Source organism: Primulina huaijiensis, chromosome 13, assembly GCF_012295235.1.
Source record: "Primulina huaijiensis isolate GDHJ02 chromosome 13, ASM1229523v2, whole genome shotgun sequence".
In the NCBI taxonomy this organism is placed as follows: Eukaryota; Viridiplantae; Streptophyta; class Magnoliopsida; order Lamiales; family Gesneriaceae; genus Primulina; species Primulina huaijiensis.
The window spans coordinates 263,365-282,647 of record NC_133318.1 but is presented as its reverse complement, the minus strand read 5'-3'; the positions used below and the strand labels follow the sequence as shown (position 1 = coordinate 282,647).

The window sequence follows — 19,283 nt, the reverse complement described above, 5'->3', positions numbered from 1 at the left end:
AAGGTTCCAGACAATGCCATAAATTTCGGCCCTACCCCATTTTTTTACCATATTGCCCTTTTCTTCTCCAACTCGCATCCTATCTCACCACCGACGGATCAAGCCTCGACTCCACCTTACCTAAACCACCCTAGGACTCTACTGAACCGAGCCAACCCAAGGATTCAGCTCCATGCAGCCTACAGCACCAACCCGATCGCTAGGAACAAAAAGTGTCACGCCGAGCTCTACCCCTTCCACGCATGCAGTCGGCCCTTCAGTGGTTCCAGCTGAGGTTAGCCCTCCCAGGGCCGTGACTCAGACCCACCAGGGTCTGGTCCAGACCTTGGTTCACCCCTCATGCCACTCGTTCCACCCCGAAACCCGTGCACAGCCCAACCGAGCAAAACCAATTCACCTCTCTCGAGCTCTCCTCCTACAGCACGCCGAACAGATTTCACCCCAGGAAACCATCGTGCCACCACTATCAGTCACTGAACAGCCCTAAGTCGCATCCCCTTGCACCTCAATTCAAGAAAAACGTGAGTGACATTAAAAGAAATGCATTACATGAACAAAAACCGAAACTCCTCCATGTTCTTGGTTGGATCGAGAGTTTTGGTACAGATTAATCCCACAACAGCATGTATATGGCGTATGAGATGCAAAAAACGAGAGTACAATGCGTGCCTTGATGTTTGATGAACCAAAAAACAAGACGAGGGAGACACCGGAAGGATTTTCTTTGCAATCCAAATGAAAACCGAGGCACTTTGAGGTTGTTGATGAATACTGCATATGACAAGATGTACAAAAAAAAAAGTCAGTTTTTTTGGTCCTTTTAACTATTGGTATCATGCATGCCTGCAGAGTTACTGGGAAAATTCTAAAACTGATACTATAAATTGGTTTATATAAATCTTTTGCTCTTATGACAATAGATGTCGTGTTGACAATAGATGTCGTGTTAGGAATATCTGTCATCATATCGACACTATGTGGATACCTAGACCAAATGTGTGAACAAAAACAATTAATTGTATTTAAATCAAATTTTGATATTTTAGATAATCAATACTCTATACCAACTTACTGGACAATTTTCGAAGGTACGAGGAAGCAAATTAATTGCTATAAGCATTCTTTTAAGTCTATCTTGTTCTCTCGTTTAAAAAATTGATGATAAAATTTGGATTTTATATAAAAATAATAATTAATTATTTGCTGTTATTTTTCATGAGTGTATATATGCACATTATTCTATCAGTTTATCAAGAAGCCTTCTTCCTTGTACTTTCTTGTCCCCAAGAAAACAACCCTAAAACCCTAACCCTAACCCTACATGAAATCAACAATCCGTTTTTAAGGTTTAAAATTCGGGAAATTGGCCTTCAGTCCCCAGCCGTCTTTTTTTTTTTGTTCAGTTCCTGGATACTTTTTTAGTACCACATTTCCACATAAAATGTACCACATTTCTACATGAAGTGTACCACAATTTGTATGACATAGTACCACAATTTTATGGGTAGAGAGTGAACCCAAAAAAATATTTTGATTGAGGATTTTTCACCAACTTCTCTTTTAAAATTTGAGAATTATTATTAATAATAAAAACGGTCCATAGTCCATACATTTCGATGCGACAAGAGCACTTTCCGGGCGTTTCCTACCAATCTTGGAAACTATCAATTCTTGTCCGCCTCAAACTACCAATTTTACCCTCCATCTCTTTCATTCATTATTAGATTATTTACTGTTTGTGTAATTAATAATTAATTTAAGTAAATTTTTTACTTCGAATGATCTTGAATTCTTGATCAGGCATGCTGCCGCTGCTTCCAGTAATTATTCATCCAGTGTATAATTAACAGTACTGGTTGCTGCTAGTTCCCATGCATGCATTAATAATACTCCATTTCAGATTTTTAGTTTAATTTAATTTAGAGAGAAATATATATTAGTCCTGAGTGAGAACAAAATTTTTGACGATCCAGATGGTGGTTTTATTAATGGCTCTGCAGCTGATCCGTTTGACTTGATTTTTAGTTGTTCAGAATTTAATTACTAGTTTCTTGGATCAAACCTGCATGAACTTTTAGAATTCTTGCGATTTTCAAATATATTCCACTCAGTGAACAAAATCCCAGAACAAAATTGCACTTGTAAGGCACAAAAAGAAACAAGAATATAATATCTGAAATTTGTAGTTTTGATTCAGCAACTTTAATTCTAGTAAATTAAGAAGGAGATGTTACTAATCTATATAAGAAATTTAAATTCATTACCTGTGTTTCATTATTATTTTTATATCTAGAATAATAATAAATTAAAATTAAAACTTGTATTTTAAAGTCATTGAATTCTATTAATTAGGTATATATAAGACAAACACATGATAACTCATGATCACTGATAGCTTTTCCTTGGAAAATGTTTACCGACATAGCAGCTAATTTCACTTGATTATCATATTCTTAATTCCAATGTTTTTTAAAAAATTTATGATTACATTCCCTCTAATAAAAAAAATGATCATGATATTTCCCTTAGCCAATCAAAATTATTCAAGAAAGTCAACAACACCGACATGAAGCCGTCAGATTCCTATAAACCTCACCGCAAAACGTGAATCGGCGTGGGGATCAGTCAAACTGTAAACAGATGAAAACAACTTTATTTTTTCACCCCGAATTAATTATTAATTAAATGCTTTTCCTTCATCAACTTACGATGCTTCACTTCACATTTTTCCAGATAATTTACACATACATATATACACACACACACACACACACACAATAATACACCGCCACATATATAACACATATACACATACAGATTCTCATTGATGGGGACAAAAAATTAAACTTTTGCTTAAGATCAATGATACTATAATATATATGTAGCTACGTTAAGATTCTTCCAGAGTTTGCTTCTGGGCAAGCCAGCTTTTATATATAGTAAGTTCATCTGTTTTTTTTTTTTTTTGTGATTTTAGGGTTCATGAGTTCACTTTCTTGTTTCTGGTGATTTAAGATATTGATTATTAAGAAAAAGGGACAAAATTAATCAATGGGTTGAGTTTTTTTAAATGTTTCTTGTGTACTTTATAATTTCACTCTTTAATTATCTGTTGATTGGATTTAGGGAGTTTTCATGTTAGCTAGGTTTTGTGTTAAAAAAAGGACAGCCACAAGCGAGAGACGTGGGTCCTGTCTTTACTTGAATATATTCATCATCTAGGCGCAAATTATACATATAAAATAAAATATATTTCTTTTGAAAAAAAATGGTATGGTTTATTATAAATGTGTGTGAACGTATCATTCAATCAGATGCAGAAAAGTTTTTAGTGGAAATGAAATAGATTTGCACTGATTGATAACGGGTATCTGAATCTTGCATTAATTTTTAAATATTGAAGAACATAAAAAATTATAGAATAATAAGTTTGAAATTGGTGTATTTGACCGAATCAGTGAGTGGAAGACAGAAGGCACAGAATCAAAGTTTCATTCAGACTAGAGTCATGGGGATAAGTACCGCATGAAACTTTTTAATTCGATCTTACTAGTTTATTTAGTTTAGTTAACACGACATGCATGTATTAAATATTAAATCATTAAGAGTAATTATTTTAAATTTTGACGAGTCCGAATTCCAACTATACTGTCAACATATTTCAACCAAGAAAAAGCCAAACAAAATCTTTAAAAAAATTTTAATCTCGTACAAATTGTTTCGAAAATGGGGTAATTTTCATGTTTTTTTATGGGACTATACTTTTAATGTTTTAATATTGATATTATCAAATTCCTGTATATTATTTATAGAATGTAAATGATATGTTTAGCTTTAACGCCAGCATTTGGACTGTGGTTCATGAAATATATATATACTTACATGATATTGATTTGTTTTTACTGTTCTATATATACATATACTTGTCATTCTTTTTTGGCTTAAATTTAGTAATATTTACAGCTGTTTGGGTAAGTAATTTATTTGTCCTAGAGATGATTTTGTGTTGTTGACATGATGGGTTTTGGGGTGGCATTTTTTGTACAAAACGAGGAAGGGAGTCCCAATAAACCAAGTGGGCTGGAGTCATTGGAGTTTATGCATCTGCTTCTTTTGATTTCTGCTTCATAATTTCAGATACATATACAAATATACATACATACACACACACATACACACACATATTTATATGTATTTATAGAAGAGACTACAGATTGATCTTTCCTTTTCTTCATTAAGTTAACTATTCCTCGGTTTCTTGAATTCTCTCCTTTTATAAATTCCGATTATATTTTTAATATTTTAGTTAATCTTAATTCTTTCTGATCTTGGAATATGCAGGAGAAGGGCGCCATGAATTCCAACAACTGGCTTTCGTTTCCATTTTCTCCCACTCATCCTTCTTTACAATCTCAATCTAATCACTTTTCTCTAGGGTTAGTAATTGACAACATTAATGAAACTCCATTTCAAAGCCAAGGTAAGCCATCACTCAATTCTTTATATGCTTAAAACCCTAATTGAATGTTTTTGGCAGCCATATAATAATTATACATGTTTTATTTTTGACAATATTAATATAGCATATGAGTGGAATTTGATCAACACCCACGGAAGCAGTGAAATCCCAAAAGTTGCTGATTTTCTTGGAGTGAGCAAATCCGACAGCCATTTAGAGCTCATACCTTACAACGAAATCCAATCGAGTGATTCGAATTACCTGTTTTCCAACAACAGCTTGGTGCCGGTTCATCACAACCTGTTGGCCTCCACCACAAACTACGAAAGTCTCCAAGAAAATGCTTGTAACATGCAACAATTGACACTTTCCATGGGCAGCGGCAAGGGTTCAAGTACGAGCGAGACCGTTGCCACTGCAGAAAACAGTGACACTAGTATTGTTGACGCTGCCCCTAGGAGGACCTTGGACACGTTTGGCCAAAGAACTTCGATATATAGAGGTGTAACAAGGTGGGGTTCTCTATATATATCCCTTCATTTTTTCTCATAACTTAAAAGGCTTATTTAATGACTTTCCGATTGAAGTTATGATTATATGCATCATTCTTTCTTATAGGCATAGGTGGACTGGGAGATATGAAGCCCATCTATGGGATAATAGTTGCAGAAGGGAAGACCAATCGAGAAAAGGGCGTCAAGGTTTACATAATAAACTTATACCTTGATTCTTTTGTTTCTTCTTACATTTACCTTTGCTTAATTTGTCTCTGATCACTAATTTTTATTTCTTGATTGTTTTTTTCCATGGGATGCAGTGTACTTGGGTAAGTCGATTAAGTTTCACCATTAATTATTAATTAGTGTAATCTGAAACCATTTATTGCACTGAAATTGTCCGATGAATTATAAGTTTCTTTACTTGTATATAGGTGGATATGATAAAGAAGAAAAAGCTGCTAGGGCCTATGATCTCGCTGCCCTAAAATACTGGGGAACATCTACTACCACTAATTTCCCAGTACGAAAATTTGTAGAAAAATGTTATAAAATCTATATTTTTCAGGTATGATATTTACAGAATAATTTTCTGTATATTTTTCAGATCAGTAACTACGAGAAGGAACTGGAGGAGATGAAGCATATGACTAGACAGGAATTTGTGGCCTCTATCCGAAGGTAAATTAAAGCATTGATTATAGGTTGTCGTGCTATCTAACATACCGACCTTTTTGTTAACACGTGCATTCGTAGAAAGCATAAAATATAATCCTCGTCGGAGATTAATCTACTGAGATATTGAATTTCAGGAAGAGCAGTGGCTTCTCGAGGGGAGCATCCATGTATCGTGGCGTGACGAGGTAGTCAATGATTTCTTTGGCTATAGAAATTTATTATATATTTTGCATGAATATTCTTTCCTCTTAACTTGATTTTCTTGTTAATTTCCTTTGTTAATTAATAATTATTTCTCAATATTTAAATTTGGTTCTTTTAATCAGGCATCATCAGCATGGAAGATGGCAAGCAAGAATAGGAAGAGTTGCCGGAAACAAAGATCTATACTTGGGAACTTTCAGTAAGCAATTAATTTTCATTTCTTCTATTTGTTCTTTATAATCATTTAATAATTTTTTTTCATAATTTACAGTTTTCGTCCTAAATTTTGAACAAACGAAATAATTGGAATGTTATATTTTTTCACAGCCACTGAGGAGGAAGCTGCCGAAGCATATGATATAGCCGCCATAAAATTCCGAGGTCTGAATGCTGTCACCAATTTCGACATGAATCGTTATGATGTAAAGGCCATTCTTGAAAGCAGCTCTCTTCCTATCGGGGGAGGTGCCGCCAAGCGCCTCAAAGAAGCTCAGGCAATCGAGTCATCACTAAAACACGAAGACATTATATCTTTAGGCTCAGGTTTCCAATATGGCAGCATCCCAAGAACAGCGTCCCATCTTCAAGCATACTCACTAATGCAGCAGCATCCCTTTGATTATCATCCTTCTTTCACCCTGCAAAATCAAAATCTTTCACAATACAATCAAGATTCCTCGTCTCTTTATCATAATTACATCCACACACAGCTCCAGTTGCAGCAACAATCTTGTTCTTACAACAGCATCCCTCATCACACAAGCACAAACTTGAATGATTCTCAGTTCTATGGAAATTACCTTCAAAACAACGCAGTCACGCTGCATGGACTCATGGCAAACACAGGGTCTTCATCTTCTGTGATGGAGAATAATGAGAGTTCAAGTAATGGGGGGTTTACTGGAAATTTTATCAGAATGGGCCCGAGTTCAGATTCGGGCAACGAACTTCCGCTGGTGAAAGTGGATTGTGAGCATATGTCATCGGCTGCTACATACACTGGATGGTCTGCGGAGACAGTTCCAGGGACATCAAATCCTGGTTTATTTTCAATGTGGAATGAGTGAAACAGAAGTTTCTTTATTTCTTGCAATGAAAACTAATTGCTAAGCTAAGTGGGGAGTTTTTAGTTCTATCTTTACTTTTGACAATTTTGTTATGTGGGGATCAAAAGTATGATAGCACGTACTAATGAATTTTGGTGTACTTTCTTTAATTGTTTATTCTTAAAAAATTGAAGAAACAATGGCTTCATAGATTTACCTCATTTTTACTTTAATCTGCGAAAATATTTCTAAAAGGGTATAGAGATATCATTCTCAAGCTAGAGATTTGATGGTTTGCTAATCAGATGGTGCTTTTGTTTCTTGCTTTTACTTATTCAAGATGAAGAAATAAACTTTTTATTTTTTTATTTTTTGAAAATAATATTAAAACATATAGGAGTTGAAAATGTACTTATTTATAAACCTAAAACAAGCATTTTTTATCGGTAAATATAAAATATATTAACCATAAAAATAAAGAATCACAAGTATATACATCGGGCATACCTAGGCAAAGATCAAGTTGTAAGACCGAGTGCATATCGCTTTACCAAAAGCTATAGCTGGTGGTAATGGTGCAACTCAAATCTTTTAAATCGCAGAACATCAATCGCTCTACTAAGCAAGGACAATTATTGCACCCAACAATATTCATCTCAATAATTTCACTCTTTGCAATCAATGGGAATCGAACCTGTGACATTGGCTCTGATACCAATTGTAGGACCGAGTGCATACCGTTTTACCAAAAGTTATAGCTAGTGATAATGATGCAACTCAAATCTTTTAAATCGCACAGTAGCTCAAGCACCACAGTTCGATCGCTTTACAAAGCAAGGACAATTATCACAACCAACACAAGTCATAACATATCAAATGCAATAGTTAACAATCAGATATAAGTTACCCAAACTATTACATTTTCAATAGAGCTATAAGTATAAACAACGAAAAATTTAAGCCTTGATCTTCACCATCAAATATCATCGCATGCTGGCTTTCCAAACAGAATAAACGGTGCTTGAGAAGGCAAGCAAACATGCTATATTAATATGGGAAGACCTGTATAGGCACGCTTGACCCACTTCAAAGCAACATGAATGGTAGACATGGAATAGTGCTCGTGAAGTCAATCCTTAATCCTGATCTAAATCTGTCTAGAAAAATGACAATTGAAGAGATGTGATCGAACTTTTCTTGTACTAAAAATTCTCAGTAAAAAGTATTGAAAAGTTCAATCTCAAAGCGATTGCAAGTACACGATGCAAGTTATAGTATAATGTCTAAAAATACGGATATCGTTCCATCAAGACTATATTATACGAATATTATTTTCAATTATATATTATTTAGCAAAAGATAATTTGAAATCATGAGTTATTGACTACTATAATTTAATTAACTAACTGGCTATGCTAGGTTATCGTAGTAGTAATTAATAAATTTGTTTTGATCATTATAATTTATTAAAAAAAATAATTGTTGAATTGTTAACATTTTCTGCGCACAATTGATTGTGGTATATATAACAAATATATGATCACGGTCACTCATTCAATCATGATATATATATATATATATGAATGAGCAGTCATGATTCAATTACTCAGCAGGCGTATCATGTGCTGAGTAGATGAGGACACTACCAATATGAGTAACATCTACCAAACCTTCTCAGCTTTGAACCATTTGCCATAATTTCATGCATATTTGTGCCCAAATAATAATCCTATTCAAGGATCAATCTAATCTTCTTTTTTTCTAACTTTATTAATATCTGTATATGCACAAACAAAAATAAAATTAGATGATTAACCCGTGTCTCAAAGAGATTAAGAGAAGGTCGGCCACTCTAAAAGACAAAAGCAATGTTCCCCTATCTGTTTGCACAAAAAATATGCCGTGAGATCGTCTCACAATTAGCATACTAATTTTTTTTATTACGGTCATTACATATAGCTGATTCCCATTACCATAAGCTCCCCATCCAATATTTCATATATAAATTTTCTTTTTTCAATCATAAATTATAACAAAATTCATTGCTCAACAATCTCCAAATTAATTTTTGCCCTACTAATAATAACAAAACATAAATCAATGGGGACGGACACACTAATTGCAGCTCAAGAACATAAATTTGGAGCATAATCTATTTGATATTTCACAAAGAAGATAAATAAATAATGGATCCGGGCAGGGATGAAAGATAATAGGAAAATTAATTGCGCCAATTCCATGTATAGTGTATTCAGCATTTTATGTAAAAAAATGCAGCTGAGTTAAAAAGAGGGGCTCCTAGACTTGTTATTAATTATAAACCGCTAAATAAAGCATTAAAATGAATAAAACATCCATTACCAAATAAAATATATTTATTAAATAGACTATAATACATTTGGAGATTATGAATGGAATGTTATGCCTCTTAGATTAAAAAATGCTCCAATGAAATTTCAAAATATTATGAATGAAATCTATAACCCATATATAGATTATATCATAATTTATATAGATGATGTTCTTATTTACTCTGATAATATTGATCAGCATTTTAAACATATTAATATATTTATTCAAGCCACTAAAATAGCAGGCTTAGCAGTCAATCATAAAAAGGTAAAACTTTTCCAAACTAAGATAAAATCCTTAGGTCATTATATTGAAAATGGAATAATGATTCATATCGAAAGAGCAATTGATTTTAATGAAAAATTTTCTGATAAAATTACTGATTTAAATCAATTACAAAGATTTCGTGGTAGTCTTAATTACATAGGAGAATTTTATACAGATTTCGCTCAAGATTGTAAATTATTATTTCAAAGGTTGAAGAAAAATCATCAACCATGGACGAATAGTCATACTTTAGCAATACAAAAAATAAAAGAAAGAGTTAAAGAACTTCCTTATTTAGCTATTGCTAATCATGAAGCATTTAAAATAGTTGAAACAGACGTCTCTGAAATTAGATATGGAGGAATTTTAAAACAAAAAATGAATAATGAATCTTAAGAGATTCTTGTTAGATACACATCAGGAATATGAAATAATACTCAAAAGAATTATTCTACAATCAAAAAAAATTATTTCTATTGTTAAATGTATCACTAAATTTGAAAGTGATCTTTTAAATAAAAAAATTTCTATTACGAGTTGATTGCAAATCACCAAAATATATTCTTTTAAAAGATGTAAAAATTATAGCATCTAAACTTTTGCTAGATGGCAAGCTATATTAGTATGCTTTGATTTTGATATTATACATATTTCTGGAAAATCTAATTTTTTGCCAGATTTTCTAACAAGAGAATTTTTACAGGGATCCACCTTGGAAGACGGTTTTGAAAAAACTAACATTAGGGAAAAAAAACCCTTAAACAAGCCCATGACTAATAAAAGAGTCAATACAGAAAAGGATAAAATTCTTTTAACAGAGAATAAATTTGATCCCATTACTGAATTCGCAAATGATGATACTGCATATTGTATTCAATACTATCATAATGCAATATTTGCTTAAAAAGGTTCTAAAAAAGAATTTAAATATCCATATATACTTTCAGGATATATAAATTGTTGTCCTGTTGATAATGATCTAAAAGGTCTATCGCCAATCCAAATAGCTCAAAGCTATAAAGATTACTTCCAATTTATGGAAGAAAAACACGAGATTATTTTGAAACAATTCTAGTTGAAACTGGATCCGTTGAAATTCAACACATAGAGTGAGCTAGAGACTATGCATTTTCTAAAATGATTATTAAAAAGGTAATATCGGCTGCTAATTGGGGTTTTCTTTTAGGAAAAGCTCAACAGTTAAACACTTTTCAAGCAATGACTAATATGTAAAATTATCATGATTATATTAAGACATGGATAATATCCTTATATATGAAAATTCTCAAAGAAAACATTCATGGTGGATTAAAATCCAACTATATGATAATAATCAATTTTTATCAACATGGTTTAAAACATTTTTCTTTTTATGGGGTTTAATGCCAATCATATTACCTCGTAATGTTAAAAATATTTGGAGAAAATTCCAACAAGCTAATTCTCAGCTTGAAGCACTTCCTGTTATATTATAATTTTCCATTAAATACAATGTCCACTGGATCATAAAATGGGAATATGGTCTACAAGACCAAGTACGAGAAAAATGCGAATTGAAATTCACCCCCACAGTACTTATTCGAAAAATCCTAATCAAATGGTGGGGAAAAGAAGACTTTATCGTCGAAGGGAAAACATATGATCGACATGGAATAATTGCAGTAGGACCTGCAAAAGAAGTGATGAAGAGTTTAAATGTCGAGACTCCTACACATGCTACTCTTCTAAAAGAATTATTCCAGCACATGGATGAAAAAAAACAATTTCTGACATGTGAACAGAAGTATTTGGAGATATATCTCAACCCCCTTCTCAAGCCTCTTCTTCCAAAGGAAAAGATAAAATCATTGAAGCCACTAACACTCATATGGATGATCAAACTGAAGATGCTCAAAATCATTACGAAGATAAAGATCTTTTAGATTTAATAAATTCCTGACATCATAGTGCTTATTAGCATAGTTTCTCTATTACCATATAATATGGGGTTGGTAGTAGAATATTATAATAAAATAAAAATAAAAATAAAAATAAATTTGTATATAGTGGAGAAGCCTACTATGTTTTTCGTTTGATAGTAGAATATGTATGTCAACTCAGTTTTTACTTTTTACTTTATGTTTAGCACAATCTAAATTACAATTGCGAATAATAAATTAATTAATTAATAAAACTATGGACTCAGATCTCCCTCAGCTGTTGGTCACATAACTTGTACTAAATCCAATTTGGATTTCTTGCTTTATTCTTCTCATTAAGTTAGGTGCAAGATGTTTGTTTATTTTCCTGCCCAATAATCGCAGACAACAAGACATTTTTTAAGCTCTGAAAAGTTAATTTTAGAGTGGGGCTGATCATGTTCATTAATATGTCCAAAATATAATGTTTTTTTAGACTACCTGAAGTAGAAAATTAACATATAAGAATAATTTTAGAATAATAAATTTACTGTAAAGCTTTATCATGTTTTGGTTTGCCAAACTTTTGTTCCAACTTTTACTGATATTATAGAGGACTCGATTGTGTGTTTTTTGCCACTAATACTAAATCTGTCTATTAAATTTGCAATTCCATACGGATGTCTGGCACTATCCACGACTGTCCACAACCTCCATCCAACTTCCAGCCCTGAGAACAACGGGTCATGTCTACAGAGACCTACTCCACCTGCGGCTAGAACCATCGCATCATCTCCACCCATGAGTGCTGCATGAATCACTTCTGCCCAGTACCTCTGTTACGTCGCCTTTAACTAGAAAATAGTACTCCACAACCTCCCCCAAGAACCATCATGTCATGTCTGCCGTGGCCAATAGCATTTTTAAAGAGATGTTCTCTCCCCTCTCTCTAGAGAAAATGGCGTGTTGCTATCTTTCAAAATGATAACACCAATTTCATTCTGGAAATTATTTTGCTTCTCTTTTGTTGATTTCTGACTGTACTGAGTTACGATTGCCTTCTGTTTTGCAGGTTCACTCTTTTCTATGCTCTGAGTTTGTTATCCCTGGTTTAACTTCGTACTCGTGGGTTATTGTTGTTGGTTCTAGATCTAATGGACACGGGTGATATAAGTGATAAACTATCAATATTACTAACTTAGTGCTTCATAAATTGCTGCAAAGAGAATTATGACTACTGGGTCTACTGTGGTGCCTCAAATGGACGTCCCTAATAGTATATCTGAGAATGGAGGGTTGAATGCCGAGATTGGTAATCCTATGGGTTCTAAAGGTACTGTCACTAAGATATCCACTGATAAGCCTGAGTCCAGCAGGAAAAATCGAGTTTCTTATGCTAGTTTATTCAAGAACAATCGAATAGCTAATTCTAATTACAAACTTAAATTTATGGATACGGGTAGTGGTAAGAAGTTCGGATTGGATGATATTGACTCTATCGAAGACACATATGGCATTTGTTTGCTTGGCTATGTAGTTAGTGGTAAGCCACCTACTGCTGCTTTGTTCGATCTGGTTAGACGTTGGGGCCCTGATATCCACTTCAAAACTCATGAGAGTGGATGGATTGTATTCACTTTTCCAAGCAGTGAAATCAAAGAACGTGTTAAGTGGAGGAAATTATATGGTTTTCGGTTACCATTTATTTCTCAAGGAAACACCGAGATGTTTTAGATTTAGGTATGAAGACATGAACTCAATGCCTTTATGGGTTCAGATACATGGACTTCCCCCAGATTGTTGGAACTTCAATATCTTAAGCAAACTAGCTTCTCGTGTTGGTAATACGATACACATGGACATGCTCGCTCATGACAGAAAGAGAGTTAGATATGCAGGGGTGTTAATTGAAATTGAGGCTTCCAAACAAAGGATAACTGAAATTGAAGTTGAGCTTCCATTTGGTGATGCGATCATCAAATTCGAATACAAACAAGATATCAAATTTTGTGAATCTTGCCACAAAGCTGGCCATGCCATTGACAAATGTGTCAGGGCTAACCAAACTAATGTGACAGATGGTGGAACAACTGCTATGGGTTCCATTTATCGTAGCCAATCTCGCAATGTGACATGGAAAAAGGGAACATCCAGGGGAAGATCCAGATTTGGGAAAGAGATCATTGATTATTGAAACAACGGAAGTAGAAGACATTGCATGTGGCACTGGTATTGACAGTGAAGGCTTTGAAGTGGTACACAACAATAAGAAAAATAAGAAAAAGAAGAAGATTAAGAATAAGGGTGGCCATACTCAAGGCAAGAACCCGAATTTGGAAGTGTTTCTCGGTGATATGGAAGAGTCCAACTCTTGTAATACAGAATTTGTGAACATGCAACACACCAACAAGGAAAAAGAGATGGGGCGGCAACTCACCATTCCTATTTACTTTATGTCTTGAAGTGCTTTCACGCTCACTTAAATACCCGAAATGTCGTAACTTACACATCACTCATCTTGCTTATGCGGATGACTTGTTACTGTTGTCCCGTGGGGATGTTTCTAGTGTCTCTTTGGTTGTGGAGTGCTTAAATAATTTTGGTGATATGGCTGATTTGAGGATGAACCTAATGAAATCCAATATATTCATGGCTAGTATTGAAAAGAATGTGAAACTACATATTATAGAGATCACTACAGATTATAGAGATCACTTGGTTCAAAACCGTTAAAGGCTAAGATCATCATTGGGCAACCGTAAATTGAATGCCTAAAGGAGGAAGAACTGTCAAATTTATTACATAATTTACTTCTGTAAAAAACATTACGACCCCTACATCATTAATAAATGCAATTTTCTGACCTTTTCGCCAAAAAAGTCCAAGATCATTGGTACCCTGAGTTCCCGTTTGCTGCGCTATATTCAACTCTGTCCCTCTTCCTCTCTCTCTCAACACACCGCCGCCATCATCGCCGCCGCCTCCGCACTGTCACTACTGCTGCTCTGAACTGATTTCTTTCAAAACTCTTTTTGGAGGGAAGGATAAAGATGCGATCTTTCTGTGAAGAAAGTAAAAAAGTCCTCGCGCTTTTAAAAGCAACTCGTGTGGTTGATTGAAGGCTCTGGCTTTTTCCTGTTTGTTGTTTTTTTCTTTAATCTGATTAACTATAGGTGTTCTACCTTTTCTTGATGGTATCTTTTTAAATTCAATCACAGTTCCGACACTATTTTCTAGTTGGGTATATTTTCAGATAAATTCTTGGAATATAACTTAGACATCAGTAAGCTCATATTCTGCTCAATTCAGGTTCTTGATTCTGTAAAGTTGCGCATTTGAATATTCCTTGCTTCAATGCATGTCTCAGATTGTTTGGCTGGTTTGGGATCCTGTAAAAAGTTCTAATTTCTTGGATTTTCAGAAATTTTCAAGATGTTTTTAATCTGATAAATTTGTTTTTCCCCGTTATCTCTTCTTTTATGTTTTTGATTGTGCGCCTTGCTTTTCATACTTGATGAATAATCCGAGAGTTCCAGCAAAATATGCAGATAGGCTCTGGATTAACCCGCTACCGATCTGCGCCGAGTTCTTTTTTGTCAACTCTTTTAAACAGTAATAATAATAATATAATCGGTGATGATGGATTTGGGGAAGATGAATATGACCATATTTTGAACCCTCGAGCTTCGAGTCCTGAGACCAAGAAATTTTTCTCTAGACTCATTAACAGTTCCGAAACCATTCAAGAAAACTGCTCTTCCATTATGAATCCACAATCACAATTATACCCACGGTATCCGCCACCGGGAAAGAACGAATCTTTAGTCAACAAACCTCGGCAACATTTGCAGAGACAGCAGAGCAATGACTTTTCTTCGGTTTCTCATATGATGTATCAGATCGTTAATTCCGGTGCTGCAAATTCTGATATGCAAGATTCGAATTATGGATTAATGGGTTCAATGAACTCGAACTCCGCGGTGCAGATGAAGACGGAAGAGGGTGGCGGCGGAGCCAGTCTCATTCGACACAGAAGTTCTCCTGCTGGATTATTCGAAAACATAAACATCAAGAATGGTAGTGTTCTTTCTTATTCGCCTTTTACAGCTGATTTTTCAGTAATTTTTAATTTGACAGGATGCTAATATTTGAGCTCTGTAGAGAGCTCGGTGCAGCGAATTTAAGCCAAGTGGATTAAAAACTGCAGAAAACAGTCATGGAGAGGGACGATTCGGCGGAAATCATGATAAAAATGGTGGATACAGCTCAGATTTCCCAATAAATTGTTGGGATGATTCAGTTATCCTGCCTGACAGTTTCTTCAAAGGATTAACAGATAATCATCAGGTCTTGTCGTAGAATTCAAATCATTCATTTTTTTCAAATTGTTTTGAGATTACTAATGTGAGATACTGATGTATTTAGTAGAGTAATGAAGGTGGAAGTAAGCATACAATTTCCAATTTGTTTCATCACTCGAGTCTGCCTAAAAGTTAAGCTGAATTATTAGCCCTGGAGAAACTGATGCAAGACTCGGTGCCCTGTAAAATCAGAGCGAAAAGAGGTTTCGCCACGCAACCACGAAGCATAGCTGAGAGAGTAAACTTCCGATTCTTTACTTGTTTAATGCATAAAAAGCAAAATTAAAATTAAAAAAAAAAAAAGAAAGAAAGAAAAAAGAAAAGCAATATGGATTTTGGAAGAATGAAATGCATTTCAGGATTTATGCAATGATTTCAGGTTAGAAGAACCAAAATTAGTGAACGGATGAGGAAGCTGCAAGATTTTGTTCCTAACATGGAAAAGGTAAACCTCTTGCTTGCATATATTGTGACTAAATGTGGATCCGACAAGTGGAGGCACATCTTAAATGTGTTAAGTTGGATGCGATCGATGCTACTTAGTATAGTTATGAAAAGCCACCCATAGTGTGGGATGGTGGATGTCGGCTTCTCGCGAGGTTGGCAATGTTACACTTACATCCTGCATCGGCTTGAGAAACAATTGTGCGATGTTAAGTTTGATGAGATACTATCCCATGGCAGTCTTCTGGGTTTAGATTATACTCTCGGTTTATATATTCATTCGAAGTGGTGAAAGTAAGAAACTAATGTTGATTCATTGCCCACAAACTCGAGTCTTCTTTTGGAAAAATGGGTTTCCATCACGATAAGAGTAAGTAGATCATGATAATAGAGTAAGCATTTCACAAGTTGGAGATCTACATTGCCTACGTTACTTATTTATCAACCTTTTTCATCATCCAACATCGACCATTCTGCGCATGTAAACCTTAAAAATCTGTTTTTTGGTTTATATTTTCATGTCTGGTTCATACTTTTGGGCAATGTCAAAAGAATTTTATACAAAAATGGTTTCTAAAATTACAGTGTGTACCGGATTATGACCTCTATTTATTCTCTTTACTGGGCGATCAATTTTTGCATTCACTTCAATTTGCAGCAAACAAATACAGCAGACATGTTGGATTTGGCTGTTGATTACATTAAAGATTTTCAACGGCAAGTAATGGTGTGTGTATCAAATTGCCAAATTACTAATTAAATACCGAGATAAAAAGTTTATGCGTTTACATGGATTTTTTTCATCTGTCAATATCATTTGTTTTTTGAACTCCTCAGACGCTTTCTGATAATCGCTCAAAGTGCTCATGTTCGGCTAGGCAGAAACCATAGATCAAACGCCTTCTCATATTCATCAATAGGATCAAGAATTCACCCCCTTTGGCTCCTAACAAAGTAGGGTGGTATTTTCGTGGATATCAAGGATTGCATCTTGAGCTCTGATCTGATGATAGTGTGAATCATAGAATTAGGTGTTTTTGTAAAGATTCTCTTTTTATACTTGTAGTTCATGAATTTCACCAACTTTTTGTCAGATTTTTGTAAGGTCAAAGTCGGGACATGCATTCAACTTGATGTGCTTCTTGTCATGGTCAGCTAGTGCCCATCTGATTAGATCTGAATCTTTCTTTAGTTGTTTGGAATTCATAGGCTAAGACTAAGAAAATTTGAATCATCATGGTATTTATTGACTTTGAAGCAATTTGTACAGCACAGTGAGGAATTAAAACAACATTTGTTGTTGAGGAGAATTCAACTAAAACATTTATGAGGAAAAAAGAAGTTTCCATTTTTTTGTGACAAAATTTCTTCTTAAATTCAAAGGAAAAAGCTTACTTATGCTTACACCTATAAAATCTTCATTGTCATATTGAAATTTCACACACTTCAAACTCATAGTGACTCGTAATGAGAGACTAAAAGCAGATAGTACATAGGATGATGATACCCGACCATGATAAATTTGGATTGTTCAAACTTAATTTTTGGAAAAATAATCTTCCTCGAGTATTTGAATTATGAGAGGGTTACCTCGTCATTACATTTTTTATATTTTAATATATTTACAGAATTTTATTTTATGCAACGAATATTTATAAAAATATGTATCCATTTTTTTGTTTTTTTTAAAAAAAAACAAATTTACAACACTAATTATGTCCATGTGTATACATATATATGCCTTAAATTGTAAGAGTTTCATTCATGGAATCGTAACGATGAGTATTGATCAAAATAGAGTTTTTTAAGAGGGTGTTTGGTAGAGCTTACAAGTTATGTTAAACAGTTTATAAGCTCTTAAAAGTTATACGGTAATTTTTTTTTGCAAACAGTTTATAGCGTGTCAAAATAAGTTGTTTGACATCTTATAAATTGTTTTTTTGAAAGTTGGATTACTTCATTTTTTTAAAATTTTTTTTATTTCTCCAAAATATCATTGCATATTTTCTTAAATTCTCACTGTGTCCTCCACAAATTTTGGTAAATTCTTTTTTATTAAATTTACTTGAACTGATTAATGATAATATCAAAAATGTATTTTTTTAAAAAAAATTCAAAGAACATCAATTTTTTAAAATTATAAATACAAAATAATATTATACCATTTTGATAATTTTTACAATAAAAAGATATTATAATATCAAACACATCGAGTTTAGTCAAACACTTTTTAAATGTATTTTTCCCATGTGTAACGCATATTAATTAAGAGTCAAAAGTTATTAATTAAGGTAATGATCAGTATAATGTTTGATAATTGACTAATGAAGGTGACAAAATTGCGTAGCTAAGATAATTTTTGGATCATATTTATATGATCTATTAAGATACTTGAAAGTTGAAAATTAAAACAAAGTCTTTTTTCTTTTCAAAACTAATTGGCCCTCAAGAGTCTTATTACATAATTAGTTACAATATTTATTTATCTAGTTCGATCCAAATTCGATTCGAGCTTCATATCGAGTTATTCGAACTTTTATATTCAAAAAATACTAATATGTATAAATTAACACTGCATATATGATCAATATTACACAAATAGCAGGGCTGCCCCTAGCTTTCACCATATTTCAGGTGCAATTAATGTCCTTTCCGAAGAAAATTGTGAGAATTATATATGTGTTGATAAGTTGAAGACCAAATTTATCCAACCGTCGAGTCAAATATTTCACACGTTCTTTAAATTCCCATCAAAATATATGCTGAGAATTAATTAAATACATTTGAATTGATCAGTTTAAAATAATAAACAAAACAACAGAGTATCATTTTACGCACCTTGATATCAACTTGTTAATGGAATAAGAATAAATTATTTGAAGATTATGTTTGTAAGTTTAAAGTGCATTTAAATTTTGCATGCATTCAAAACACAAGTTCTTCACCTTCAAATTTACATGAACAACAACGAAATTTTTTCAAAAAAAAAAAATCAATACAAAAAACTCTTTTATCAGAATTTCATGATAAATTAAATATAAAACTAATGTGATAATAGCAAATTCTCACAACATAAA

The 19,283-nt window shown here is 33.4% G+C and overlaps 1 protein-coding gene and 1 pseudogene across 1 annotated transcript; both read left to right on the top strand.

Annotated features, from left to right (window-relative positions):
• Window positions 1-4,349: 4,349 nt before the first annotated feature.
• Window positions 4,350-7,097, top strand: LOC140990933 (AP2-like ethylene-responsive transcription factor PLT2). Its single transcript, XM_073460809.1, has 9 exons — window positions 4,350-4,474; window positions 4,584-4,971; window positions 5,078-5,160; window positions 5,277-5,285; window positions 5,391-5,479; window positions 5,564-5,637; window positions 5,769-5,819; window positions 5,961-6,037; window positions 6,166-7,097. The coding sequence occupies exons 1-9, from the start codon at window positions 4,354-4,356 to the stop codon at window positions 6,903-6,905; spliced, it is 1,632 nt and encodes a 543-aa protein (XP_073316910.1). The 5' UTR covers window positions 4,350-4,353; the 3' UTR covers window positions 6,906-7,097.
• Window positions 7,098-14,291: 7,194 nt separating this feature from the next.
• On the top strand, window positions 14,292-17,485 carry LOC140990934 (transcription factor bHLH122-like; annotated as a pseudogene).
• The last annotated feature ends 1,798 nt before the right edge of the window (window positions 17,486-19,283 follow it).

What these genes read in the sequence shown, in the direction of transcription:
- LOC140990933 (XM_073460809.1), top strand. Translation starts at nt 4,354, where the DNA reads ATGAATTCCAACAACTGGCTTTCGTTTCCATTTTCTCCCACTCATCCT. An exon ending in ATATATAGAGGTGTAACAAG is followed by an intron (nt 4,972 to 5,077) that starts GTGGGGTTCTCT and finishes TCTTTCTTATAG; the next exon opens with GCATAGGTGGACTGGGAGAT. An exon ending in TCTATACTTGGGAACTTTCA is followed by an intron (nt 6,038 to 6,165) that starts GTAAGCAATTAA and finishes ATTTTTTCACAG; the next exon opens with CCACTGAGGAGGAAGCTGCC.